This window comes from Siniperca chuatsi, linkage group LG19 (assembly GCF_020085105.1).
Source record: "Siniperca chuatsi isolate FFG_IHB_CAS linkage group LG19, ASM2008510v1, whole genome shotgun sequence".
NCBI classification, from domain to species: domain Eukaryota; kingdom Metazoa; phylum Chordata; class Actinopteri; order Centrarchiformes; family Sinipercidae; genus Siniperca; species Siniperca chuatsi.
In genome coordinates this window covers 16,319,997-16,346,407 of record NC_058060.1, presented here as the reverse complement: position 1 = coordinate 16,346,407, position 26,411 = coordinate 16,319,997, and the positions used below count along the sequence as shown (strand labels likewise).

Here is a 26,411-nt window from a genome sequence, read left to right as displayed (position 1 = left end):
CTCCCGATTTTTTTATTTATTTATTTTACTTTTTTCACTAAGATGTATGCAAATGAAAGCGTAATGATGTCATCAACATGTAAATGAGCATATGATGTCATCTGGCGACCTTTAGTGACTTTTGGAGCTAGTGCTAGCTACTTTCATAGGAAAAAAGTTGGCAACACTGCCTATGCAGGTTAACTGGAATCTTGTGAGCTCCTAAAATAAAAATAAACACAGACTTTGGAGAGTGTAAACTTAAACACGATTTCTGGCCAATGCTTATTAAACCATCACATGTTAAATTCAACACTTGCAAACTGAAGAAACCATAAGTGCTTTTTTACCAAGTGTGTCTTTGAGATTCTTGACAATAGAAGCTTTTCTGGCACTGTTTTTCCTCTCCACGTAGTTGGACGGCACAAAGCCTGTTTTGTTGGTGGCATTTCGAACCCTCCACCAGGACTTTGAGTCGTCGAGGAGCCAGAGGCGCTCATTTTTCTTGATGTCCAGCTCCTGGTCCTGCTGGGCCATGTAGTCGAACTTTGCGATGACAATCACCTCTTCCGTCATCTTGCACTAGGTGCACTGGTGGAGAGAGAGGAGAAGACAAAGAGCGGACATCAGAGTGGCTAGAATGAATATTCTACATTACAGAAAATGTCAACTAACTGATCAGCAAAAACTCTTTCTATTATACAATGTAATCTGGGCCAGGGTTGGCTTATGTGCAGCTGTAGAAGCAGTGTTAAAGTTAGCCTCAATTTCTACCACCTAGAATGATGAGGACAACACAATGGCACGGATTCTGCTGTAGTAAAACAATACATGGTTTCCACCAGGAAAGTTTTGCAATATTGACAATTTAATATGCATGTAATTACATAAACATAACTAGGACATTGATTTCGAACCCAATTTCCACAGAACCTCCCTTTGAACTGACATATCTCAGCTATCTGGGGACCAAGCGAATCTTTTTCCTGCCTAGACTTCATACACATTTTATTCTCCAACTGTGCTGTTTGCTCCAGACACAATGATTAGGTAAGAGACACACCAAAAGCAAAATTAGAAACTATGTTTGGAAATAGATAGCTGTACCTGTGCTGCATCAAAGCTGAGAACTTCAAGGGCTCCGATACTTCTCTGTTGACCTAGGAAAAGAACAGAGACAATGCAAGAGAATTACAAATCAACTCTTCTCAAAATTTGCCCAAAGATTTCTTAATATCATACCAATATAATCCATGCCAATATATGGACAGTGTTAACCCATTATACTACAGCAAGGCCAGAAACCTGAAGAACTGCCAGCTACCATTTCCACAGTTTAGTCTCTTCAGACGTAAGTTCCCTCCACCAATTGTACTCTTGAAATAACAGATATAAATGACTATTCTTTTCAGTCTTCAACACAAACTGCTGCCAAAGAGTATAGAGCCAGTAACCAACCAGAACCAACTCTCAGTATCAACATTCCTCATAAATTTACAGAGGGGATGATTTCCTCTCAGAAGCAGTCCAACAATTGTCTATTGTGTTGGGCATCAAACATGAACCTGGGAGCCAGGACAAAGATTGCTATAGCAGGGAGGTAAAGAAGAGGGGCACTGTGCGTCAGCAGTGTGGCTACGTCAGGGAGTGAAGCTCTCGCTGAGCACTAATGATGTAGGATATTGCTTTAAATTTAGCACAGGCCAATAAATATTCCTAAGTGTGCAGCCCATGCAAATGCTGTGATTATGTGATCTGCATTAGAAGCATGGCTCCATTGTTTGCAGTGTTGCTTATCACAAGAACTTTCAAGTTCCCCAAGCATTTTAAAATTATGATTTGGGAGTACTGTGATCCACAATCCAAACTTGTTTGTGATCAACAATGAGCACATTCACAAAAACTGGTCTTATGACCCATGTAGCCATCAGCACAGCTAGGCTATGCTTAAGTTAATATTGCAGCACTGAAGGAGGGAGGCACTATTGAAACGGCTGCTTAGCTGCTCTGATGTCATTGGAGTGGATGGAGTTTCACCTTTCCCCCCCTGACTGACTTCAGGGACCAGACACTGACCTCATTGATCGAAAGCTCTTAATTTTTATTTGAAGCAGTAGTGTCTAGGTTTCAGCTGCAGCCGGCCTTGAGATAGGCCCTGAACTTGATCTTAGGCAAACATAAGTAACCAAACTAACTTTCAGCATGATTAGTCAAGAGGAGTAAAATAAACAGTAAATAAGAGCTGAGAAGACCTTTACTCATGCTTTTCTGGAGAACAAGTCAAGATGTTGATGAGATGGTTCATCATTTCAGAAAACAAAACAGTGGTGATAGTGTCACACCTCATATCCCCCTCTTCATTGGAAGAAGGGTGGATAAGACCATGTGTAATATAAAGATCCCAAACTGCCTCTGCATTTCATTTAACAAGTTTTAAGGGGGACACCTGTAGTCTGAGCTATCTTTCCCCATATGGGGTGTTAACTTAGTTTACCAAAAAACATTAGGGTGTATGCTGTGGTTTTATCTCATGGCATGTTATTTCCTGCTCCTTTTCCATGTCTAATTAAATTAATGAACACTGGGAGACATTTTGGGGAGCGGCACACAAAAACAAAGAACTGATTTACTCTCCTCGAGTGCTGCCTCTTTCACCAAGACAAAGGCAACAATCTCTCCACTCCCTGGGCTGGGCTACATAACTGTCTGCCAAAGAGGCTGACAAGTGTGTGCTCCTTCTCCATTTACAACATCCCTCCCTTACTATCTTTTTTTTCCATTTTATACTCTCCCTACCAGTGCCTGAAAGAATCATCAATGTAGGACTATCCCTTTCCTAGCTATCTCCTATTTTCAAAAAGCACACCATCCCAGTCTCACTTTTTTTAACTGCCATCACCCCCCACGTCTAGGGTGGCTAAGCACTAAGTGCACATTATCACCGCAGTGACTTACGATAGTGCAGATGTGAGGGAGGATCAAAAAGTTGGGCGACAGATGCTCTGAGCTAATCGCGCAGCTCCAGACTGAGCCAAGGCCACATGCCACTCCAAAGCACCAAACATGAGGTCAGACAGGTCAAACTGCTCAAATGGTGTCATATCCACAGTGGATCTCCATTTACCCTGCTGCCTAGCAGAGTTAACAGGTACCAAAGCCATCACCAACCCCACAGTGCATATCAAATAAGGGTGTCCATTTGTTAACTTTCTTTCTCATACATAATCAATACTTCTCGTAAAATCAAGCAAGTTATTTAAAAATTGCACCAGAGATTCATATGTTTACTGTTCAAGTCAACATATTAGAATCTGATTTTGAGCAGCCTTTGAGTTTAAAAGCGTCTTGTCCAGTTTTTGTGATCGCAAAAAACAGACCATGGTGGGACCTAAGATGCAACAAGTGTGGGGCTATCTTCCTGTCATTATGTCAGTTTGATTAGTGACAACAGCATCTGCAGTGTTGTCTCCTATTTGAAATTTTTAACAATGAAAGACATGTAAAACAAAGCTGTTCAGTTATTATTCAGAAAGGGATGCAGGAGAGGGAGAATTATCTAGGATTTTAGGCTAAGAAGGACACAGTTGCTGATTTGGAAATTAGGAAAAGATTGTCGCAGATGTAATGATTCACTGTTCCCCATAAAATAGCATATGACATTTGTAATGAGTAACTACTTGTATAGATGTTTTTAAGACGCAAGTACAACTCTGAAAATAACTTGAGTACCAGACATAAGGCAAAAACAGAAACTGTATGCATGAGCTTTGTGGTTGTCAACAAGGGCGACCAGACCACATGGAATGGTAGACAGGTGGTCAAATCTGGTGGCCAGTGGTAATGGCAGGGGTTTTCCTAGCCAACTGTGGCTTCTTCTTGTAGTATCCCTCCCTCGCAATATTCAAACTGATGTGCTGACAGAAAAGCACATCCCTATCTCGATATTTAGTTTTTAACTGAACAAAACACTACAGCGATTTAAGACAGCGATTCTTGTAGCTGCTTCACAAGCAGTTTGAAACAGCAGCAGCAGAAGGTATTCAATTTGCATTAAAACTATCTTAACAGTAGCTGACTTCATTACAGCTCCCATGACGCTGCAAATGAGTGGCCCACCTACTGATTATGGTAGGGGAACAGTAAATGGGCTGCAACACAGGGCTGCAATTAATTAGCGTTTTTATTATCCATGAAACTCTGGATTATACTTTTGATAAATCAATAAATTGTTTAGTCTACAAAATGTCAGAAAATGTGAAAAAACCCCATCACAATTTCCTAGAGCCCAAGGTAACCTCTTCAAATCGCTTGTTTTGTCCAATCAACAGTCCGAAACCAAAAAATATTTAATTTACAATATATGAAATCAGAGGAAAGCAGCAAACCCTCACATTTGGGAAGCTGGAACCAAAACATGTTTAAAAAATGACTTAAACAGTCAATTGATAATCATAATTGGTGATGATTAATTTTCTGTTAATCGATTAATCATCATTTGAGTCTTATTTGATGTTTTACATGCAAAACAGAACCTTCAATTCACTGACAACAATACAAGATTGAACTCTATGCGCGTTGATAATACTACGTGACAGACGTGTACAAATTAGAGGGGAGCCTTTTTGTGTCATGCAAATATACAGTACTGTTAACTACTAAATACCAAGCTGATAGAGTGGGTCCATCTTATCTCTGCAGCTGTGGGCCAGTGACAGGTCAACCAGTGTTATCAGTAATCCTCTCATGTTCTCAAGAGTGCCAACACTGGTCACAACTGTATCCCATCAGCAAAAGAGGGCAGTTATCTTTAATATCTAAAAAGCATAGGGTAGTGAATTTCTACTTTGATTTTCAGAAAATATATTTTTGCCAGTCAATAAAATTTAAAGAGGTTTAAGCAGCACTGTTACCACAAACCACACCAACTGCACATCAGTGGTGTAATAGAGATGCAGAGTGCAATTTGCGAGTTACTATGAAACAATGACATGAGTTTCACCACATCCTGCAGTCTACAGCTGCTGCCACAACCCCTTCTGTCTCTGTATGAAAAAAATACCAAAAAAACCCAAAACAAAACGTGGAGATCTAGTCAAAGAGCACACCCAATGGCTTATGTGGTAGTGCATGATATAGGGATACAGTACTAGAGATATGCATAAGGAGGACAGGCCTGGAATAGTATTAGTGTTCAGCAAGGATTCAAGTGAATGGCTTTGACTTTATTTACCAGATTGACATCAGAGGTTAAATTGTAAAAATGAAATCACAACAACTGGATACTGTATAATCTAAACAAGCCTAAAAGAACAATTAAGGATCCTTGTCTCTCTACACTGTGGGAGCAAATAGTGTACCACTGCTCAACCAGATTGTTGAGGCACTCAGACAGCAACAGCATGAGCTCACAGAGGCAGACAGAGTAACCTAATCCCTGTGACAGCCTGCTAAAATCACAGCCTCTGCTGCCTTCTGGAATGTGCTCTGTATGCTTGCTGCTCACTCAGCCCCTCTGACACTGCTGCACTTCCTCCAACTTACACCAAAACTCACATTTTGGCCACAGGGGCCAGTCTGCTTCCCAAACGGACAGTGCAGGACAGCGAAGGGATGATGAATACGTGTTTGTGCTCTTTTTCACATCGAACCACGGCAACTAAAACCCATGAGACTGCATCTCATCCCAGCTGTCCTCGATTCTCTCAAAACAAAACAGCGGCATAGCAGCAAAGGGTCATGGGAGACTTGGCAGGTCAGCTGTGAGACAGGAAGTTTGGACACCAGGGTGACTGGATGATGGGAAAGTGATGCAATCTGACAAAGTGCAGGCCTGACCTCTGAGTTCAGATGAGTTCAGATAACTTATCTTTGCTTTTCATTGATGCATGTAATGTATCTCAATTAAAAGATGAGAGGTCAAGTTCAGGACCAATTTAAACTTAAACACCAGTTTTGTTGGGAGAAAATATGATGTTCCCCATTAGAAAACTGTATTGTTCCAGTATCATATTAAAACTTAATTAAGGGCAGAGGGGCCTCTAGTGTTTTGGGCTAAGCATATAGGTTCATGACTGTGTGAAAGCAGTTGGTTATCCACCCCTCGGGATCACCCTCAGCAGTTTAGAATGGCCTAAAATAGACCGGGGCTCATGTCCTTTGAGAATTACCAGAGATTTACTCACAGCAACGACCAACACCAAAAGTTTCAAGCTTTCTTTTAGGCCAGCTTCACATCAAAAGGTTCACTCTTTGCTCAAAACAAATCTGTGAGAAGCGTACACAAATGCCACTGTTTGAAATATGTTGTATAGCAATTTAGCCACAAAAGTCTCATGCAAACTCTAGCCCTGCCATTCTAACTTACTGTACAGACTAATTATTTAAAAAGACAATGAGCTGTACTTATAAAGCTTAGGGTATTCTTATGCAAATGATAACGTATAACCAAACACCCCTTTTACTCTAGAGCTACGTGTACTGAACTTTAATCACAGACTATTCCTTATTCAAATCTATGGTATCAATCTTTTATCAGAGATGCATGTTCTGATAGATTTGGCACCCATTCATAACAGAGGATATTCTTTACTAAATTTGACAATCATAAAATCTGATAATAATATAGATAAGCCAAATAAACAAGCGTTTTCTCTTCCAGGTTCATTAGGACTGCATATTCTCCACTTCACAAACTTGAGGCTGGATGTTACTGTCTAGCCCACAGAGAGATGGCATTAGTGAACTGACTTGCCATTTTTGGTGCCCAGAAAACAGGGCGAGATGCCACACAGCATGAAGCAGCTGATACAATTTTAGCAAAGTGTCTCTGTCTGTGGACTGTGTCCGATGCATCATCCATTGTGTCCTTTATTATGGAATGGTGAGAACAGCTCAAAATCAAAAGGAATGACAGACATATGAGACAAAAGTGGTGGTTTCACAGAGTCTCTTATATAGGTGCTTGCTGAAAAAAAGAAAGAAAAGAAGATTGTCACAATAAAGTTAATCAGTTATCTGTATCAGCCCTGAAAAGCCTGATCAAAGCATCCTTATCATACACCACAACAATAATCAAAGTGCTTGTAGGAAACCTACAATGTTGTAGAAGAGGCTAAATTTAGATACAAAATCATTGCATTAGTATTTGAAGAAATAAACTGAATAAGCCAGACTCATATCTAATTATTACTTTCCAGTATTTAGACTAAATAAGTTTAATATAGTCTGCAACTGGCCTCAGCAGCAGTCTACCAGCATGAAAACCCTTAAATCCTTTTTGTAAGCAAATACCCACCAGAACATAATACCTCTATGTTAGAAAGGATATATCACCTCGGACCCCACCTACATCAGCAGAGCCTACACATCTGTATCCACACCCTGCTAGTACTTTGTGTTGCCAATTGTTGTTCTGGGTGGCCTATTTGCTTACAGCACCAGGTCCAATGATTGCCACATCCAAGCACTCTGGGATCAAGACAACAGCAAAATAAACCTCCAGGTTACCTCACCAACTCGGAGAGCTCCAGGGGATTTCCCAATGACTAATCCAAGTTTACAAAGCAGAAGGATTCCTAACATCAAGTACTATAGTACAATAAATCTGTTTGTGGTTTGGTTTTGTGTGGTGTCAAGCCACTTAAAACTACTAGTAGCATTAAGGAGTCAGTAAAAGAGATGATCCACATAAAATCTAAATCTGACCACGCATTGTACTGTAGGTGTGTACCTCTTTGCAACTGCAGCCTTCTGGAGAAAGCTATTGTTGCAGTCAAAATAGCAAGTCATTTGTAAACCGCAAGATAATAATCCCAGACAGCCTGTGTCAGAGAGATGAAATGGATACACTGGCTTCCTCTTAGTCTTCCTACATCCCGGCAAATATGAGCCCTAGGGTGCTGTCACAATAGGACTAAACAAGCCACTTGGGACACAAGTCTGGGAGGGCCACGTGTTGGAACTTGTGTATGAGCATCTTGAGAGGAGGAGGCATTCCAGATTGTATGGTGATGCCACAAAAATCTAGAGTCTGCACAAATCAACAGGCTCAACAAGATGTTTGATAGGAGACATTTTCCATAGAAACCCTCACCTCTGTGCTGCCTGACTGAGAAACAGCCTACACACATTTATACACTGGGAGGACTGTGCTTGATGAAACTGGGAGTTCTTTTAGAATACTGTCTCAAGCCATTTTACTTAAAGCTACCATTTGTACAGTCAGAAAATGGTGTCAGTATCAAACAAGACACTGGCACACGCATGTTATTAACCCCTCCAAAGAATAGAACCCAGGAGATGAATGGGTTGGAGGCTACACAATGACTAAACCAATTTTTCCCGGGTTGGTCTTATTTCGCTACAAGCAAAAACAACAAAATAGTTTGAAAGATGCAGTAATCACATAAAAATAAATCCTACACTTTGTAGCTTTAAACATCTATTCAATATGTCTGTAATGACTAACGGGTAACATCTTACACTGTCTGCCCGTTTTAAGGATTAAGCCCGATTTTAGCCCTGAATTGGTTGCACCCGACTTAATTTTAGAATCGGGCAGAATTTCTACCAGATTGGTTTTTGTTTGAGGTTCAGGGGGTTGAGGCGGGTCATGATGCCCAATTAATTGCCTGAACAATCAATCTGACTCTCGTATGATCAGTTGGATTTCTGACATGTCCGAAATTTCGGTCGTCTGTTTTGCAGTTTGAGAAGTTCCAAGGTCCGATTTCTCCACATGCTGTCAAAAGATCGGCTATAAAATGTAGTAAGCTGGTTTTAAAGTAATTTAATTACTGGAGAAGTATTTTACATGTCATATAAAACTAAAATTTGTTGCAGAACAGACAGACCATATTATCCGCATCTTCCAGCCATCTGCAGCTTTTTTCCCCTTTTTACTTTCTGCTCAAAGTAGAATTGCACAAAGTCAAGCTGCCTTTCTGTCAACATTGTTGAGGATGCGGTTGTCTTGTTTGAACAAACTTTATTGGTACTGTCACTGGACAAAACCGACTGTGGCTTCCATGTTTACATTCAGTGTGAGCAGCCACGTCGCGACCGGTCAATTCATCTGTACAGCATAAGCATAAAAGTCGCAGGTTCTGGCTGTGCAGAGACTTTGGCCGTGAAGTGTGTTGTTGTAATATGCAGTTCAAATTATGTACCAAAAATATGGTTCTTAAGCTGTTTTAATTAGAATATTGCCTTATAATAGAGCTATATGAAGAGCCATTTGAAGATTTGAACGGTTCTTCACGAGACAACCAATGTTGATGACTAGATCACTGATTCAAAGACCTCAGAGGTGCTTACATGTTTCCAACACTGTGGTAGAGTGAAATAGACCTGTAGGCTACACCTACTGTTGGTTCAACAAATTCACACAAAATATCTAGAGGTAGGCAGACCACATATAGTTTCAGCGTATCAGCTTTGGATAACGTATAGAAAGTACCTTTGTTATCGACTGATCAATCATTTAAGCATGCATGGGCAGTCAAGAGAAAACATGTCAGACAGAAAAAGACAAACCCAGAAAAGAAAATGAGGAAATGGAAGAGAGCGTATGCAATAACGGAGATTAGGGAGATAAGAGACAATTGCAGAAAAGAAAATCCGCTGTTTCTCAACTTCAATAGAACCCTAACGTCACTTAATAGACTAGATTCCTGAGCTTGTCATTTGACCAGGGAAACTTTTAGCCACATTAGTTTTTTTGGCTATCATGAAAATGCACAGTTGGTATTTTCCCCTAGGCTGTGGGGACAGATTTGGAAACGTATAATATTGTGGACAATCAGCTCACATAAAAACTGAATTGCACCTTCTTTTGCTTTTTTTGTCATGGATGCACAACAACTTCTGTAATCACAATAACAGCCGCAACTGCAAGTACACACATCCTCATTTTCACTCTGCCAAACCCACTGAAAGAAAACCCCGAATGATAATGAACTAATAGAGAAAAATACCAATGAAACTGCACACGTTTAGTCTGCTATATGAGGAAGTCAAATCACTTACTCCAAATGAGAAATGATAGCAAATATCTTGACCGCAAAATTTTACAGAAGTAGCGAGAAATTTCATCACACCAAACGCCATCAACTGTGCAGTGTTTGATGACTTTGCTTTTGCATTAACAGCTGAACAGAAGTTTTTTTTAAAATGCATTCAGGTCACAAGTTGATTCTGATAACAATAAAGTAAAAACAAAAAAACTTGTCAGTCTTCCCCTATTTGCTCCTGCTCTTTGTGCCCTGACAAAAGGGCTCAATTCCTTTTTCAGCAGGTGACCTTGGATAACATATAGAAAGTACCTTTGTTATCAACTGTTCAAACATTCAAGCATGCATGGGCAGTCAAGAGAAAACATGTCAGACAGAAAAAGACAAACCCAGAAAAGAAAATGAGGACATGGAAGAGAGAGTATGCAATAACGGAGATTAGGGAGATAAGAGAGAAGAGACACAATTGCAGAAAAAATGGACTAGATTCCTGAGCTTGTCATTTGACGAGGGAAACTTTCAGCCACATTAGTTTTTTTGGCTTTCATGAAAATGCACAGTTGGTATTTTCCCCTAGGCTGTGGGGACAGATTTGGCTGCTTGAGGCCACTGGTAGCACATAGCAGACACTGAAAAAGAATCAAGAGCAGGATGTTATACAAAAAAGGCTCATCACTGCAGATTATACTGTCATAACATTTAAACAAGGGCGCTGTTAGAGAGTATCTGAGTCAACAGTAACTATAAATAGGACAAAATAGAGCCATCACAACATGCATAGCTGAATGAGGAAAGCTTTAGTTCAGGGGGGAGTCCTCTATCCTGAGCTCACGGCCTGGCAGCTGATAGGCGAATGTTCTCCATAGGTCTCCTAATAGCCATTTTCACATGTCTTAGAAATTGGCCTCAACACCCAAGAGAAATATAATATCAGCCTTCAAGCAAATCATGCTGGTAAGCAGGTCTCCACCATCTTTCTCCCTGCAAACTGTGGCCATCCTCCCTCTGACTCCCACTGAGAACAGAGCTACAGCAGACCAAATGTCTCTCCCCCCTCTCACCTCCCTGCAACCTTAATGAGAGACTGTGAAGAGGTCTGTCAGTGTGACAATAATTACAGAAACTGTACTATTCAGCAGCTGCAAAAGACCCCGCCCCCCTTTGGCGTTTGGAAAGACACACATGCCACCCCCTAAAATCATTCACATCTAACCAACCACATATCTCCAAATGAATATCTGTGAGATAAAATACTCAAGACATATTAATCTGTTTCACAGTATTGTTGAACAAGTTTTGTAACAGGCCACACAAACATATGCCACAAGAGGTTGTCAACAATTATACACCTGTATCGCCCATTGTGCTACTGAAGCATGACATTTAGTCTGGCTTTGGTTGTGTAAGATAGGAACAATGTTAGGAGATAAACAGAAGGAACAATTATGTAAAATCTTGCCCAAAAGCAGAAGTGGTTTCACTTACACAGTACATTTACCTACCTATTACTGGTCTTGGAAAACACATTAAAACAAAGACATTTTCCTACTAGTATGCAGTTGTTAGTTTCCTTCTTTGAATTAGAGCTGAAATGATGAATCAGCAACAATTATTATAATTGATGTAAGTAATTTATGAGTAAAAACACACAAATCATTATCTGGTGCCAGCTTCTCCTATGTGAGGTTTTGCAGTTTTCTTGTGTTTTATATCACTGTAAGCAGATTAAGTGTTTTATATCATTGTAAGCAGATTATCTTTGGGTTTGGGACTTCAACCAAAACAAGATCTCTGAAGCCATCACCTTGGACTCCCTGGAGATAAATGAATAATGAAAACAGTCCCTAATTCCAATGCATCAACAAAAGGCCATATTAGTAGGCAAACAAGATGAGATAGACTGACTACTATGTGTGTACAATCACAGATAACTGGCTGTTTAACACAAGTAAAGGGAATCATAAGTTAATTTCTGGGAATGCCTCCATCGTGACCATGACCAAGCTGGGTCCACCAGTGCACAACACCCAACAACTTAAAGTTCAGCATTAGTTAACCTTACATGAATAATACAAGCATCAGAAAATACAACACTTACAGCATTGTGAATGCAGTCAATCAGAAGATGCAATTTGCATTGTAAACCGTTTAACGTTACTGTGGCTACCGTTAAGGCGTCTTCTCCATTTTCAATCTCAGAAATAAAAGCGTTAACGTGGTGCACTGCACGACATGAAGTGTAGCGACATTTATAGGTTGTGGAGCAGCTTTTATCTGCGCTTTTATCGTACAACTTAAGCTTGACAGCGTGTCACGCTATCTAACTTGGCTAACGTTAACCCGGCTAAGAAAATTCACAAAAAAATGCTTCCAATGGTTATAAATATCACGGTTACAGCCAAACCGGGTCACAGTATGTTGGCCATGTTGGCAAAGCGACAAACTGGTTTTGTCTGCGTTACCAATTAGCTGTTAGCCGACGTGAGTTATAACGTTACTCGGTGAATTAAAAGAGCAGGAGCTAGCCTGTAGCTATCGAGAGAAACGTTAGTAGCCTGGATCAGATAGCTTCACCGTCAGTGGCAGCTCAGATTCATACCCTGCTCAGTCATACCACGTCTTACCCGATTGCTGATGGCCACCTCTTCTTATCTCCTTTAGGAAATATTCAACGTGTAGAGGCGTCACACAAACCAGAACTGGAAGCACACAAATGATATCCAGAATCCTAGCTAGCAGTTATTTTTCCACTCCAACAAGCTGGCCTAGCTGGTGAGACGCTGTGCCCCGTTGGAATAGCATTTCTATATCAAAGCATGTCATTGCTCAGCACTACAGCTAGGCTAGCTAGCAGCAGCTTCACAAGCTGTTCAGACCCCAGGTCCCTCCCACTCGCATCCAATTGGCTGCAGAGGAATCGACTCTCTATTGATTGCACAAAGGCACTGTCAGTCAATCACACTGCAGCTGCTGATGTTCGGCGTTCCTTTACGCTTCCATCATGTTTTTCGCCTTGTGATGATGAGTCAAGTTAATAACTACTATAAAAGAAATGTGTGTATGAAGAGAGAGGGAGAGAACAGATCTTATTATTTTAAGCTTATGTTTTACTTATTAATTAATTTGGCTCAGAATCAGCTGTCCAAAAGAAAAGTTGTACTCCAGGCCTTTAGAGCACTGAGTGGGGCTTAGGTGTCATGCTGTATAATTTAGTGAAAGTGATAATTTGCACTTTTTGCTAATTTATTTTTAATCGACAACTAGAACTAGAAGTTAAAGAAAAAGCTAACGTATAGTATTATGGACAATCAGCTCACATAAAAAGTGAATTGCGCCTTCTTTTCCTAATTTATGATAGCCTAAATGTTGGCAGCAGCTGGCAGCATGTTGTCTATAGTTCAAGTATGGCCTTGAATGATGAATAGATATATTTAATAAATTACATAAATTAATGAATATTTAATAAAGTCTTGTGTTTTTGAATCTTTCATTAAAAAAATGCTCAGTCATCTGTACTGTACAGCACATATACAGACACCCACACACATACATACAATAACTCATCATCAAATTCAATTCAGGCCCCTCCTGGGAAATGATGGTATTTCTAATAAACATGTCTGTAGTAAAGAGGGTTGCAGAGTAATTTGGAAGGTTGTGCAGCTCGCTGCAGGATGCAATCTGTTTCCTGCTAAAACAGATGGGCCTCCCCTACATGTATTCTGCTTTCTACACCCAAAGCCCCATCTCAAAACAAGACTATACTACAACACATATAATGGAGACTAAACCCACTTTATCTCTGTTTTTTCACCTTTTTAGTTTGAAAAATACACTTTAGCTACTGACCATAGTGTTTTAAAAGAAAACGTGAAATGACAGACAGAATGTGTTTTCAAAGTAAAAGTCAATTTCACATTATTCTGTGTTTATGATGGTAGTTGTTCAACTTCTGGTTGTAAATGAATGGAACTTGTAGTTTACTTTATTAGCATTATATTTACTGTGACATGACACAGTATTGCCATCACACAGAATGATTTAATTTCATCAACACTTCTGCTATGTGTGTGGTCATAACCACAAGACTGATTATTTCCACTTTCAATAGAAATATGTTAAACGTTCAACAGAGTGTCATAAATGTATAACACTATCAGGTGATATACTGTGTGTACAGTCAGTTAAACATTTGTCCAATAACTCCTCTGCTCACTAAATGAAAATGGCTTGGATGAAGTGTGTTATGTCATGTGTTTAAATGTTTTGATGCAATAACTGTCCTGAATACTGTTAACCACTGGATATACCACTAACTGCCTTCATAATTACTGTAATGAAGTATTACTTCCGCTAACTCTGAGTAATGAAGTGGATTGTGAATGCCACCTGCTGGGCTCTCAGTGAAATATCCATGTTGTGTCAATTTCTAACCGTAATACGCAACATGTCCTCTTTCTTCCGCTCTGCATCATCATTATGTTTTTATTTCATTCCATCACTGTTGCTTTGCCTCTGACTGCCTCGGCTTGGTTTTCTACACAGAGAAAGGAAGCATCACTGGTGAGGCAGTGAATTGTCCACTACAGAAAAAGCAGATGGTCTCATGTTGTTAAAGGGGGCTTTAATTCAATACAGTGCACCTGCCTCTGGATATTAGTTTGATATGTGTCTGAAAGTAAACAGAAGCAGCGTCCAGGGATGTAATCACTAGCGTTAAATATCAAGCAGCTGCTTGGGCCAGAACATACGTGAGAGGCAATAAGAAAGCACTGAAAGATGCAGTTTGTGCACAAAATATTTCTGGGAGAAAATAGTATATGGAATAATACAGATTGCTTGTTTTCCTGTGCACAAAATAATGTTTGATCTCCCATAAACCTCTACTTGTAAATTTAGATAAAAACAATGCTAGTTATATTGTATATGACAGGGCCTCTATCCCAGCACATACAGTGACTGTATCCACCCCTGATCATATGCTGGCTCCTCTATAAAGGCATTTTATTTGAAGAAATTACACCGCAACAGATTAAGGCTAAGAAAAGCAATACCAGTTATTTTATGAAACGTGGGTGGTATTTATTTTTATTCTTTCATTCCTTGTATGTAGTATAAATGATTTCTGGGCTGACATTTACACAGTGTGACAGTGTGGCAGTGTGATAACAGAGGGATACACCACACCTTCTTGATGTTAAGGTGCATATTATTAAAATGATTATCTTACACTGCCACTCACAAGACCAGATTCAATATGGTTTAAAATGTTGGAGCAAAATAAATCACAAAAATTAAACTGGCTTTTTTGCTGACATTTTGGTCTTTGATACAATTTGACATTAAAGCAGTACTATCAGGGGGAAATGGTCACCATATTACATTTATCTTTTATTTCACACACAAATATTAAGACATTAGTTACACAACTGGCACCCTTCCAACAACACAATACAAAATCATCAGATGAAGATCCACACATTCTTTAAATTGCACAACCAAGCAACACTGTAAACAAATAGACTGACAACTCATTTGATGGGAGAGTCTAGGATCTCTTGATAATCCTGCCGAATGGCCCTGCTCACCCTGTACAGCTTGACTCCTGTCAGCGTGAACACACTGACCATGATGACCAGGCCTCCGATGACGTCGTAGACAGATGGGATCATCCTCAGAACAATGAGCTGGAGGAACATGGCAACCACGATCTCTAGGTGCTGCACGGTGCTAACTAAGGCTGGATGAAACTTGTTGAGAGCATAGTAGACTCCGAGGAATGCCACGGTGGAGCAGATACAGATCCCAATTAAATAGCCCCAGGTCTCCCCATCCAGAGGAATGATGGGCTCCTGCATGACAAACATGGTGGAGGCACCCCACACCGTGCCCGTCCAGCCGAAGGTAAAGAGTGCCGTCCACATGCTGACGCGCTCCTTAATGGCTCTGTAGACGATCATGGAGAGGGCAGCAGTCAAGCCGGCCATCACTGTCATTGTGTAGCCAAAGGCCTCTTTCCAAAACCCCAGCCTCGACTTCTCCTCGTCTGCCACGTTTGGCACCATGACCAGGCACAGACCGAACACGCTTCCCACAACTGTGACCACATCTGTGTAGCCCAGCCTCTCATCCAGCAACAGGAAGGCCAGTATTGCACTGAAGACTGTGGTGGAGGCACGCCACATGATGGTGCCATTACTGGGTGGTACTATGGCAAAAGAGGTGTAGGCGCAGGTGATTGAGATTACGTTGCACACGCCATAGAAGAAGAGACGCAGCCGGTAGCCCTTAGGGCCAAAGGGGGCCTCGTGGTAGTAGAAGACCACCAGGATGGACAGCACTTGGATCACAGAGCGGATGAAGAGCAGCTCGAGGGAGGGCACTTTAGAGCGGTCGGCTGCTAAACGAGTAATCAGTGCCACGCAACCATGAGCCACCGCTGCCCCAAACAAGGCCATCCAGGTCACCCTGGAGGCCAACACGTTTGCCTCGCCGAAGCTGGCCAGCTGGCCCCCAACCCCTTTGTCTTTTTGCACACTTGGAGGCTTAGGCGGGGTCTCCAAGGTTCCAAAGAAAGTCCTGCCACCTTTGCTGTCTGACACCAGTCTCTTTTCCACATTTGCCTCTGCGAAGGTGCCAAAGTCCTCAAAAGAGGGTGCGTCATCGTACCCTTCATCGCCAGGCTGGGGGAAGTGAGTGGCATATTTCACTGTCACTGTGTCTGGGTGAATCTTAACCCGCTTTTTTGATCCGTACTGCAGTGAGGATGAAGATACATCCATGTTTCTTTACACGTCAGAAGGGGTAATCTGAAAAATTAAATAAAAATCATTGCAGCGTTATTGTGCTAAAATAATATTCAAATATTGTTGCCCTGTGGTCTGATTTCGTTTCCCTAATTAGTCAAAAGAGAGCTTTTCTGAAACAGAAAGAAATGTTTGCATAATTCATCACTTGTTTTCTCAGTATCAGCCCCTCACACCCACACACACATACAAAATACACACATGCACGCACACAGGTAAAGCACACACTTATCACCCCTATCTCTCTTACCTTTTTACTCTGCCTAGCCTTACTCTTGTATTGTGTTGCTTCTATATATATCCCATGTGAGCTCATATAAGCCAGGCAGCAAACATTCTGATGCTGATGCAGTCTGATGGGGAAGAAATTACATAACAGGAAACCACAGAGGGGACCAAGATACATGAATGTGGGCCACTTGATGAATGGAGTTGCTCACCATAAATTAACAAACCCTGGAAAAGGGAGTGAAAGGGTTAAATGGTGCTGAATAGTTTGAATGGTCCCTTCAGTCATGAGAGATTTCTGATACGATTGGATGGAATTTGGTGTAAAGTGAGATTACCAAATGTTGTTATAAAATCAACAAATTATATTAAAAAAAAGAAAAACCTATAAATATCAGGAACCGATACTATTGTTCGTTCTAAATCTTTTCACGATTACTATTACTACTACATTCATTCTGTCAGTTCCTTCAGGCACAGCATGAATCAAATCCACAAGGGGGCAGATAGATACTCTTATTTGCCTTCTCTCCTCTTAAATGCAATTGCGCCTCCTTTTTGAAATATAGGCTACATTAATATAACTTGATCCTTAATAATAAATGATGGTAATATGACGTTAGAAAGTCTGAAAAGACACCTCAAATGAATGCTGTGAGCACTTAAAGCCAATTTAACGATGGCTTAATATCTTTAGCTGCTCAAAAATATTATTTTCAGAAATATGAGTCAGAAAATCACGAACAAAAATCATAATTTCTCATTTAGATTAGCATTTAGGTTGAACGCAATATCTTGTCATGCGAATTACTAAAAACTGGTACAAAGCGCATGAATTTGCAATCCTCTTTCCAACCTACATTCTGCAAAATCGTTATCAATTGATATTTTTAACATCGCAAACATCTTACCTTTTGTTATTTGAATAGTTCCTATTGGTGCATAAACCCGGGTTTGTATCATAAATGAAGATCTCCTTTGATTTCCTGATCCTTACATTCGGTCAACTGCAACTGCCATTTCCCCATCTTCCCCTTCGCATGGAGCGCCTCTTGAAGATGCGTGTCGCTTATTTGTTCTCCACGCTGTCAATGGACGCTGCTTCTGCTGCTGCTGAAGCTGAAGCTGCTGTTGCTGAGGGTGATGATGGCGATGCTGATGATGATGATGAAGCTGAAGCGAGGAAGCAACTGTCACTGTCACAACCAGTGGTTTCTCCTCCTCCTCCTCCTCCTCCTCCCCCAAGATGCTCCCCACCTAGACCCGCTCGTATTCGTCATCTCTCAGAAGGGAAAATGGATGTGCGTCGGTCAGTCATCATCATCATCATCATGTTCATAACATTAAAACCCATCCACTTTAAGAGGAAGATTTGATTTTCCTATCTGAATTAAGTAGGCTGTGATGAAGGAAACAGAAGACTGCAACCATGTTCTGCTTTTGTTTCCCATTTTAAATATGCATCAGTTTAAATGCACTATGGTGTGGGTCTATCATGTTTAAAGGGTGTGGTTTACCCTCTGCTACATTGCTGATTTATGTGCATATATGAAACATCTTCGTTTGATGCACATCTGCCGGTGGTTCTCTCCTATGTGCAGTACTCATTTCACTATACTTGTTCCTGACAGCCCAAGAACAATACATTTCTGTCTGTTTTCAGGAACATCACTTTAACCATCACTTTCATAGATAAATACAATGATCCATTTTGCAAAAAGGAAACCAAATGTACTGAATACTGATGTAAAACAACCTCATATGTTGACTGCAGGTAGGCATACATTTATAGTGACTTCAAGATGGGGAAAGTTGAAAGCAATAAAATTAGAGTTTAACCCTCCAGGGAATGCAACAGGAACCTCAGCTGGTAATATAGATCATACTGCCACAAGCTGCCACTGCCTCTGTAACATGGCATGATAATTCATACAGACCACCATGGAAGGTGATTTGTAGTGCTGTGGCAGTTAACTCTGTGTCAACATTTACATTAAGCTATTCACAGTCACCATAAATCAGACAGCAGGGAATATGAACTTTAATGGATAAAATTGGCATTATGGGTGCAATAATTGTAGTATATGACTATTTCATTATCTTATGGACAAATGAATAGTAAGCAAGTCAACTTTGCAGAATATAAAGAGATAATGGGTCATTAGTATAAGCAAAAGAATGTGGTTTTGAGGACACACTGGTTGTCCAACAACAAATATGATGCTACAGCCAGGAGACAGTTAGCATAGCTTAGCATAAAGACTGGAAATAGGGGGAAACAGCTAGCCTGGCTCTGTCCAAAGGTAAAAATGGCAGAATTTTTTAACCTTTGTTCAGGGCCAGGCTAGCTGTTTCCCTGAGCTTCCAGTATTTATGCTAAGCTAAGCTAACCTTCATAACTAATACACAGACACATAGACAAATTTCCCAAAATGTCAAACTATTCCTTTAAAATCTTTTTATTGGTTCATTGGTTGTGAGCGTCTGTAGTCCTTTCTGTAATCTTTGTTGGTTATATGTTTTTTTCTTCGGGAACTAATAAGGGAATACCTCAATTTCCCACAACACATCACTTTCAAAATGACTACTGGGGTGTGTATAAAGCTGTAACTGCTTAAGCATCCAGTGCCTGTGCCACAGGAATAAGCCGAGGGATGGAAAAAAACACCATAAACTCTAAACTGCCTCACAGCTCATTGAACCACAATGAAACTGGGGATGCAATAGCGCTGTGTCTTTCCATTTTACCATCCAGGGTGCATAATCTCCCCATTAGAAATTCATGGAGGGTTTTTATGATTTACTTGACGAGAAAATTCAGTCTGTTGAAGAGGAGTTCAAGGAAGTGAAATGCTGGAGGTTTTTTATTATCTTACGTAACAGGGGAATGGATCTGCTCAATTAAATATCTCTAGGGAGACAACAACATGTTAAGCTTCCCTAATCCTAACTACACAATTTTTATGTCAGGCAGCATTAGCAGAGGCTCCACTGGCAGGTGCTTTCCTTAAAACAAAAGTATATTGATTATATTGTATATCAGCTAATATGGAATATTTTTGCATATAGGTAGCTTGTATAACTCATATTGCCTGAGCTCATCAACTAGATGTGTGAACAAGGAAAATTTAAAACAAATGTGAGTACATAATGAAGACTAATTACTGGCAATAGCAGATCAAATTTGTTATTACGACCTGTGATGCAACAAGTTTGAGTGCAACTTCTTTGTATCACAACAGATTTCAAGACAATAAAAAGTCCAGCATACATAACTGATCATTTGAGAATTAGTAGAAGGCTAAGCGCAGGAACAACACTCCATTTTCACTACATGTAGTTAATCAGTGGAAAAATCTCAAAACTTTGTACTTTTTCTGTGAGGAATGCCACTCACAAGGTTGTACACTGATTAGTACAAAGCATCACCAAGATTTACTGTTTTTTTTACACAGATCTGATTTTGCACAGAAACTCATACTGTGGGTAGACATCTGTCAGCTGTTTTCTTGCTTTCACATTTTTCAGTGTTGGCTAAACCATTGCAGTCTAGTTACTCAAAGGAGCACAAGCTATAATTTCTTACCTGTCTCTGCAACCATCAGCTCATATTTCTCTTGCTCTTTTCTTAATTTTCTTTCAATGAGTTGTTTACTACTGGAAATGTACTTTTGTATTACCCCTTTTGGCTTTTTGGTGAGCATATTGGAGAAAATATGAGAGCCTTGAGGTGGGTTTTGTATTAATCACCTGTGATTTTTTTACCCTGCTTGTCTGGGCTTTCACACGATGGACATTTATGTTCTGACTGGGGCCATCTGTCATTGATTAAGTAGTTAAATCTCCATTTTATTGGCTGGAGAGAAGAAAACGACAAACTACCTTCCTATCTGTTGCTACATTGACTGACAGGCTTATACAGCAATTTAAGGATTTGGAGAATAGGGAAGGTGAGAGAAGGGCTGTCATTGACATGGGGAAGATAGAGTGGAATAAATGGAAGATGGTGGCTCAAATAGGCAATTTGTGTGTGGGTGGTGAGAGAATAGATGTGGTCCTTGTTTTGTTCACCTTCAGGGTTGAAGAAACCAAGTACCATAGTAAATATGATCAAGCATGCCTGACAATTTTCTTATTAACCAACAAGCCTGTGCTAAATATCTACATTCACATTTTAACACACAGTATTTACTAATTAAAAACACATTAACAATAATCTTTACTTGTGTATCTGTTGTTGAAAGGTATGTTTTACTGTACACTTTGCATACAAATGTAAATCCCATGGATTGCTATTGAATGAATCAAATATTCTTCAGATAAGTTGAAGGCTGGTAGACTTTCACTTTGTCTGAGAGAACACACTGTTAACATTCGCCCAGCGGTCAAGGACTAAACCTAACTTTTTCCAACATGATGCTACCTACAAACATTTTTCTGAGAACAGCTCATCTGAGTTGGCAAGGTATCACTTTTGTTTTCTGTCTATTTGCTGAACCCAAAAACCAAATACTGCCTTGTACTTCCATGAATCATAAATGGGCCAACTCAGCAGTTTATTCTAAATCGAGTCGTTTTAATGATGTATGAGCAGAGGAGGATTCCTACTTTCATAAAGAGGAGCTTCCTTTCTGGTTGTGATATTCTTTTCCACCCTGACCAAAAAAGAAAACAAGATAAAGCAAAATAATTGTTTCCCCGTATCAATTTTTAGAAGTTGTAAGTAAGAAGTATCTGGTCACACACATTAATTATGAACATGAACAATATGATGCATATCATAAGTTTGCTTTGATTTTAGCTTTAATTAATTTAGACACCGATTTTAACAAGACTAAAAGTCTAAAGCCGTGCTAACGGTCTGTGAGGCTATACTTGCTATACGTGCTTTGAGCTAAATGCTAATGTGAGCATGCTACTGTAACCAGTTTACAATGACAATACTAACGTGTTAATCTTTAGCAGGTATAATATTTACCATGGTGACCATCTTAGTTTAGCATATTAATATGGTTACCATGCTAACAATTATCACTGAACACAAAGTACAGGTGTTAGCCATAAACCATCCAATAGTTAACCCGCTAATATGGCTAAAAATATTGTGAAGAGAAACAAACATGTATCATTTCACCATATAACTCTAAAATTATTGGTGATTGGTGTATGTACTCAGACATCCAAAAGCCTCCACCAACTGCAGTATTAGAGACAGGTAACCAAATAGCATGCAGTTAAACTTAATCAAAATAACACTAAGTAGAAAACTTTGAGGAATATTGAAGCAAATGAATTATCACCAATCTTATCGGTATCACAAAGACTCAAAGTATGACTCAAAATAAACTCTTATCTCACAGAGGTATCACCTCAACTAGAACCCAAATATACACCAGAGGAAGACAGCACATGGAGGAGTTAATTGACCACATGGCGCATCCATTTGAATTTGACAAGACAATGATGAGGGAGCACATACTGTACCATTGCAGATTATTTCTCAGAATTTTGCCAATTCAATTAGCCTTTGTGCAGTCAAAGTACATTAAAATCAATTGAAAGATCAAAAGATGTACTTTTAAATATCATCATGCTCAGTTGTCTGAGCAATTATTTTTCCTACACTTACCGAAAAATATCAATCCAGTTACACTGTGGCAAGCTTATTTTTAAGGAGAAAGCAGTTCAGACCTTTTCAACATCCTCTCCACACTCCTGATCAAATTTGTACTCACTGTAGCAGATGATGACTTTTAACAGTTTTTTTTTTTTTTTTTACTGTGATATTATCAGCACCTCAGAGCAGCAGAGGCCGGGCATAATTGGATCCTGAAGCTCCGGCAGCTGTTAATTTTCTTTCTTTCGTTCTCTCTCTTTTTTTTTAGCTGGCTGTGAGAATTCGCTGTGCCTGTGAAAACTCTTCATAACTCAATAATCAGTAAAGCTTATTATTTATTTCTGAGGGAATTTTGAATCAGAGCACCATTTGGGAGAAATGTGGTGTGGTGTGTCATTACTTTCAGATGTCTCATAGCTAGCTTGTGGCTGTACTTTGAGACTTTGATTAGCATGATTGAGCGTAAGCAGCAGATGGGTCACTTCAAAGTTTGCCTAAGTTATTTTCTGTGGGTAATTGGCCCGAGGAAAGTGGTGTGTCTAATGTGTGTTTGTTTCTATAAGTGTGCAGGGTTTAATGTTTGGGTACTGGATGCATTAATGTATGTTTTCTCCACCATAAATATGATCCTGCTATGATTGTTGAAGAACCAGTAGGCCTACATGAAATAACTGACATTCTGATTAGGCTGGTATGTACATGAAAATGTTACATGATGACAGTCTTTTCATAGATCTAAGTAAGGAATAGTTCGACATGGGAAATACACTTATTTGCTTGCTTGCCGATAGTTAGACGAGAAGATTGATACCCCTCTTGTGTCTGTCTGTTAAATATAACGCTACAGCCAGGCGACAGTTAGCTTAGCACAAACACTGGAAATAGAGTAAACAGCTAGCGAAATCCACCTACTGTACCAGCACCTCTAAAGCTCACTGATTACACTATATCTTGTTTGTTTAACCTGTACAAAAACCGGCGTATAAACACAACACATGGTTTTATGGGGGGTTATGTGCCAGCCTACTTCTTGGCTGGGCGCAGTGACTGCTTGTCTCTGTTTGAAGAAGCTAAGCTAACTGGCTGTTAGCTGTAGTATCATATTTACTGTACAGATGTGGGAGTGATATCATTCTTCTCATCATCTAGAAAGTGGATTGTCTCCAAAAATTAACTATTTCATTAAAAAATCATGCTTGGTGTAGAATTGATGAGTGGTAACAGTGGAAGTTAATCCAAGTAAGTTAAGGATTGTTTTGTTTCGTAGCCTTGTTCAAACAACAAATAACACTTGACCGAATACAATTTCAAACAAAGCCCACATGAGACAAACACGAGTGGCAACTTCACATAGAACACACAGCAATGTCAGACTGCTTCATTTCAGCAGAGACTTTAGCTAATTTACCAGCTAGCTAGCTATGACAGTCTCAAGCTATTGGACTTATTACACTACTACTCTAAAAATTACATTACATACCTTTTTTTTTAAAAAGACTCTTTTCTGTTTTTCAGTGTGGCGCCTGTTTTGGGGAATTTCCTGATAATAAAGTTTCATCCATCCAATACTAGTTTACATTAATAGGCAAGAAAGGCCCTTAACAGCTGCCAGGCAGAAAATGTAAATTGCTGTTAATATATTGTCCACCTGTCACCCTTACCAATCCTGTGGAACACTTTAGGGATCAGGAACGTACCTGAAATTGGTTTTGTCTCTGCAAAAAAGCTTGTTAAAAGGTTTAAAAATGTTAAAAGGTAAGACTGGAAATTATGCTTATGGATCCAAAGATGGAGTGAAACAATTAAACGTGGGACCCACTGATCAGTAGCTTGAAACCAAGAGAAGCAGACAAGAGGACATACTTTGACATGTGAACATGAAATAAATGTATTACTTTCCCATCACAGTGTAGAAATTAATCTGACAGGTGACACTTTGTATGAGCAGGTGCAACACACTGCCTTCAACACCTTTGGAGAGATTCGAGTTGAAAGGGGTCTGCTGAAATGTCGGGCTCAGTGACATTTTGAGGTGAGGTAGAGAATTACAGCGAGCTGTGTTGTTTGCTGTTGTGAGTGGGCTTGAAAACCCTAACTCTACAGATTAAAAAGTATCATATGAGAGCATACAAGTAGAGAAGATGTCTTCAAATTTTACCATGGATAGGCATAGTTAAGTCAAGTCAAGCATATTAGTGAGTAATTGTGGGTACTGTACCTCTGTGCCTCTTCAAGAGTGAATTCTGCTTTGTCATGGTGGAGACCCTTATTTCGGCTGCATAAAATGAAATCAAGTCTATTAAGGGGTAACATTTAACATCCCAGAAAAACTACCACATCTGAAAGAAAATGTTTCCTTACATATACTGTACTAGAAAACAAAAATCTCTTCTTCTTCTTCTCTGTCATAAAATAACATCGGAAAGACCATCTGGAAATGAAACATCTAATTTTGCCCCAGGTGGTTTAACTTCACATCAGTGTCTGTGATTCAGACATGACCATTTCTGTTTTTTATTAGCCTATGCCTCAACCCCTTTAGACTTCTGCCACAGTCCGGCCCACAAGGCCTGATACAGCAGCCTTTGTGTGTTTGCTGATCCATAATGCATGTGACGCTTTTGACTAGACGCCTCCTCTCATGAGAATTCCCTTTTCTTTGCATCTGTCCGCCCATTAAAACGTTACGCCTCCTCTGATCCCGATTCACAAATAAATGTTCTGCTCAATTTATTAGATGTACAATTATGCAAATGTATTAATGGATCATTATGCTGCTATGGATGCTGTTTTATTGAAAGTGCTGTCTGTTCTCCAGGATAGTTTAAAGCTAGATAGAGAGAGATAAAGACTGTTGACAGTATGCAAGCTCAAGTGGTAACTGTGTTGTCATCACAGTGCAGTGGCTACAAAAGCATGTTTTTATGTCGAGATGCATTCATCATGCTGTTATGGAGAGCACGAAGGATGCGTCAGTCAAATTATGGGGTGCAAAATGAACCAAACTGTGACTGCATAAATCACACTTTCACTGTGTGAGAGAGCACTGCAGGCTGTAGTTGCTGTAGAAACACAGAACAATAACATCACTGAGCAAAGTGTTTTATGACAGTAGGTGCTGCTAAGGCTGTAGTGTGATGGTGTAAGTCAGCAACTCACACCTACAATTCAAACTAGATGCATCTACATCAGTAGTAGTATTGATTATAAGGCCTGCAGTTGGCTCAAGGAAGAGTTTCTGTAGCAATACACAAATCTGCGCCAGTGGAAACATGTAAACTGTCTAGAATCAAACATCAATTTTGAGATCTAATCCTGAAAAATGTAATTCTATGGGACCTCATTGGTGAATGTTCGTCTTCCATCTTTTGCTCCCTCTCTGAACTGCATGCAAATGATGCCAAACATTGCAATTGCAATGACACAATGATATTTCAATTAATGTGTAGCTGTACACATAACATCTTACTCTTCTTTTTACACACTAGTGCTGAACCAATAAGTCAATTAATTGATCTTAAGTCATTTTTCAAGCAGCAACATCAAAGTTCTTTGGGTTTTGGACTGTTTTTCAGACGGTCAAGCAAAAAAGCAAGACATCAAATTGGGCTCTGGGGCATTTTTCACTATTTTCTGACATAGACCAAGCGATTATTTGCTTAATAGAGAATTTCATTAGCAGATTAATCAATAATGGAAATAATCATCAGTTGCAGCCCACTTACACCCACAAGCATATCAATTCTTTTTAATATGATTAACTCTTTGCCT

At 39.8% G+C, this 26,411-nt stretch overlaps 2 protein-coding genes across 3 annotated transcripts in view; both read right to left on the bottom strand.

Annotated features, from left to right (window-relative positions):
* The window catches only part of nck1b (NCK adaptor protein 1b), a 29,386-nt gene extending 16,490 nt beyond the window's left edge, over nt 1–12,896 (bottom strand). Inside the window, exons 1-3 of one of the 2 annotated variants that reach the window (XM_044176619.1) lie at nt 12,614–12,896; nt 1,087–1,139; nt 330–570 (exon numbers count right to left, since the gene is read on the bottom strand). In XM_044176619.1, coding sequence (XP_044032554.1) covers nt 330–555 — 226 coding nt within the window. In that variant the 5' untranslated portion in view covers nt 556–570; nt 1,087–1,139; nt 12,614–12,896. Of the gene's footprint in view, nt 1–329; nt 571–1,086; nt 1,140–12,087; nt 12,588–12,613 lie in introns of those variants that run through there. The other variant, XM_044176620.1, reaches the window with a different exon arrangement.
* Nucleotides 12,897–15,049: 2,153 nt separating this feature from the next.
* Nucleotides 15,050–18,268, bottom strand: slc35g2b (solute carrier family 35 member G2b). The gene is made up of 2 exons (XM_044176618.1): nt 17,935–18,268; nt 15,050–16,798 (listed from the first exon to the last, which is right to left on the bottom strand). Exon 2 carries the CDS (start codon nt 16,769–16,771, stop codon nt 15,521–15,523), a length of 1,251 nt encoding a protein of 416 aa, XP_044032553.1. The 5' UTR covers nt 16,772–16,798; nt 17,935–18,268; the 3' UTR covers nt 15,050–15,520.
* Between the last annotated feature and the right edge of the window lie 8,143 nt (nt 18,269–26,411).

Bases quoted from the DNA above. Each gene is read 5' to 3' on its own strand.
- slc35g2b (XM_044176618.1), bottom strand. From the start codon at position 16,771: ATGGATGTATCTTCATCCTCACTGCAGTACGGATCAAAAAAGCGGGTT.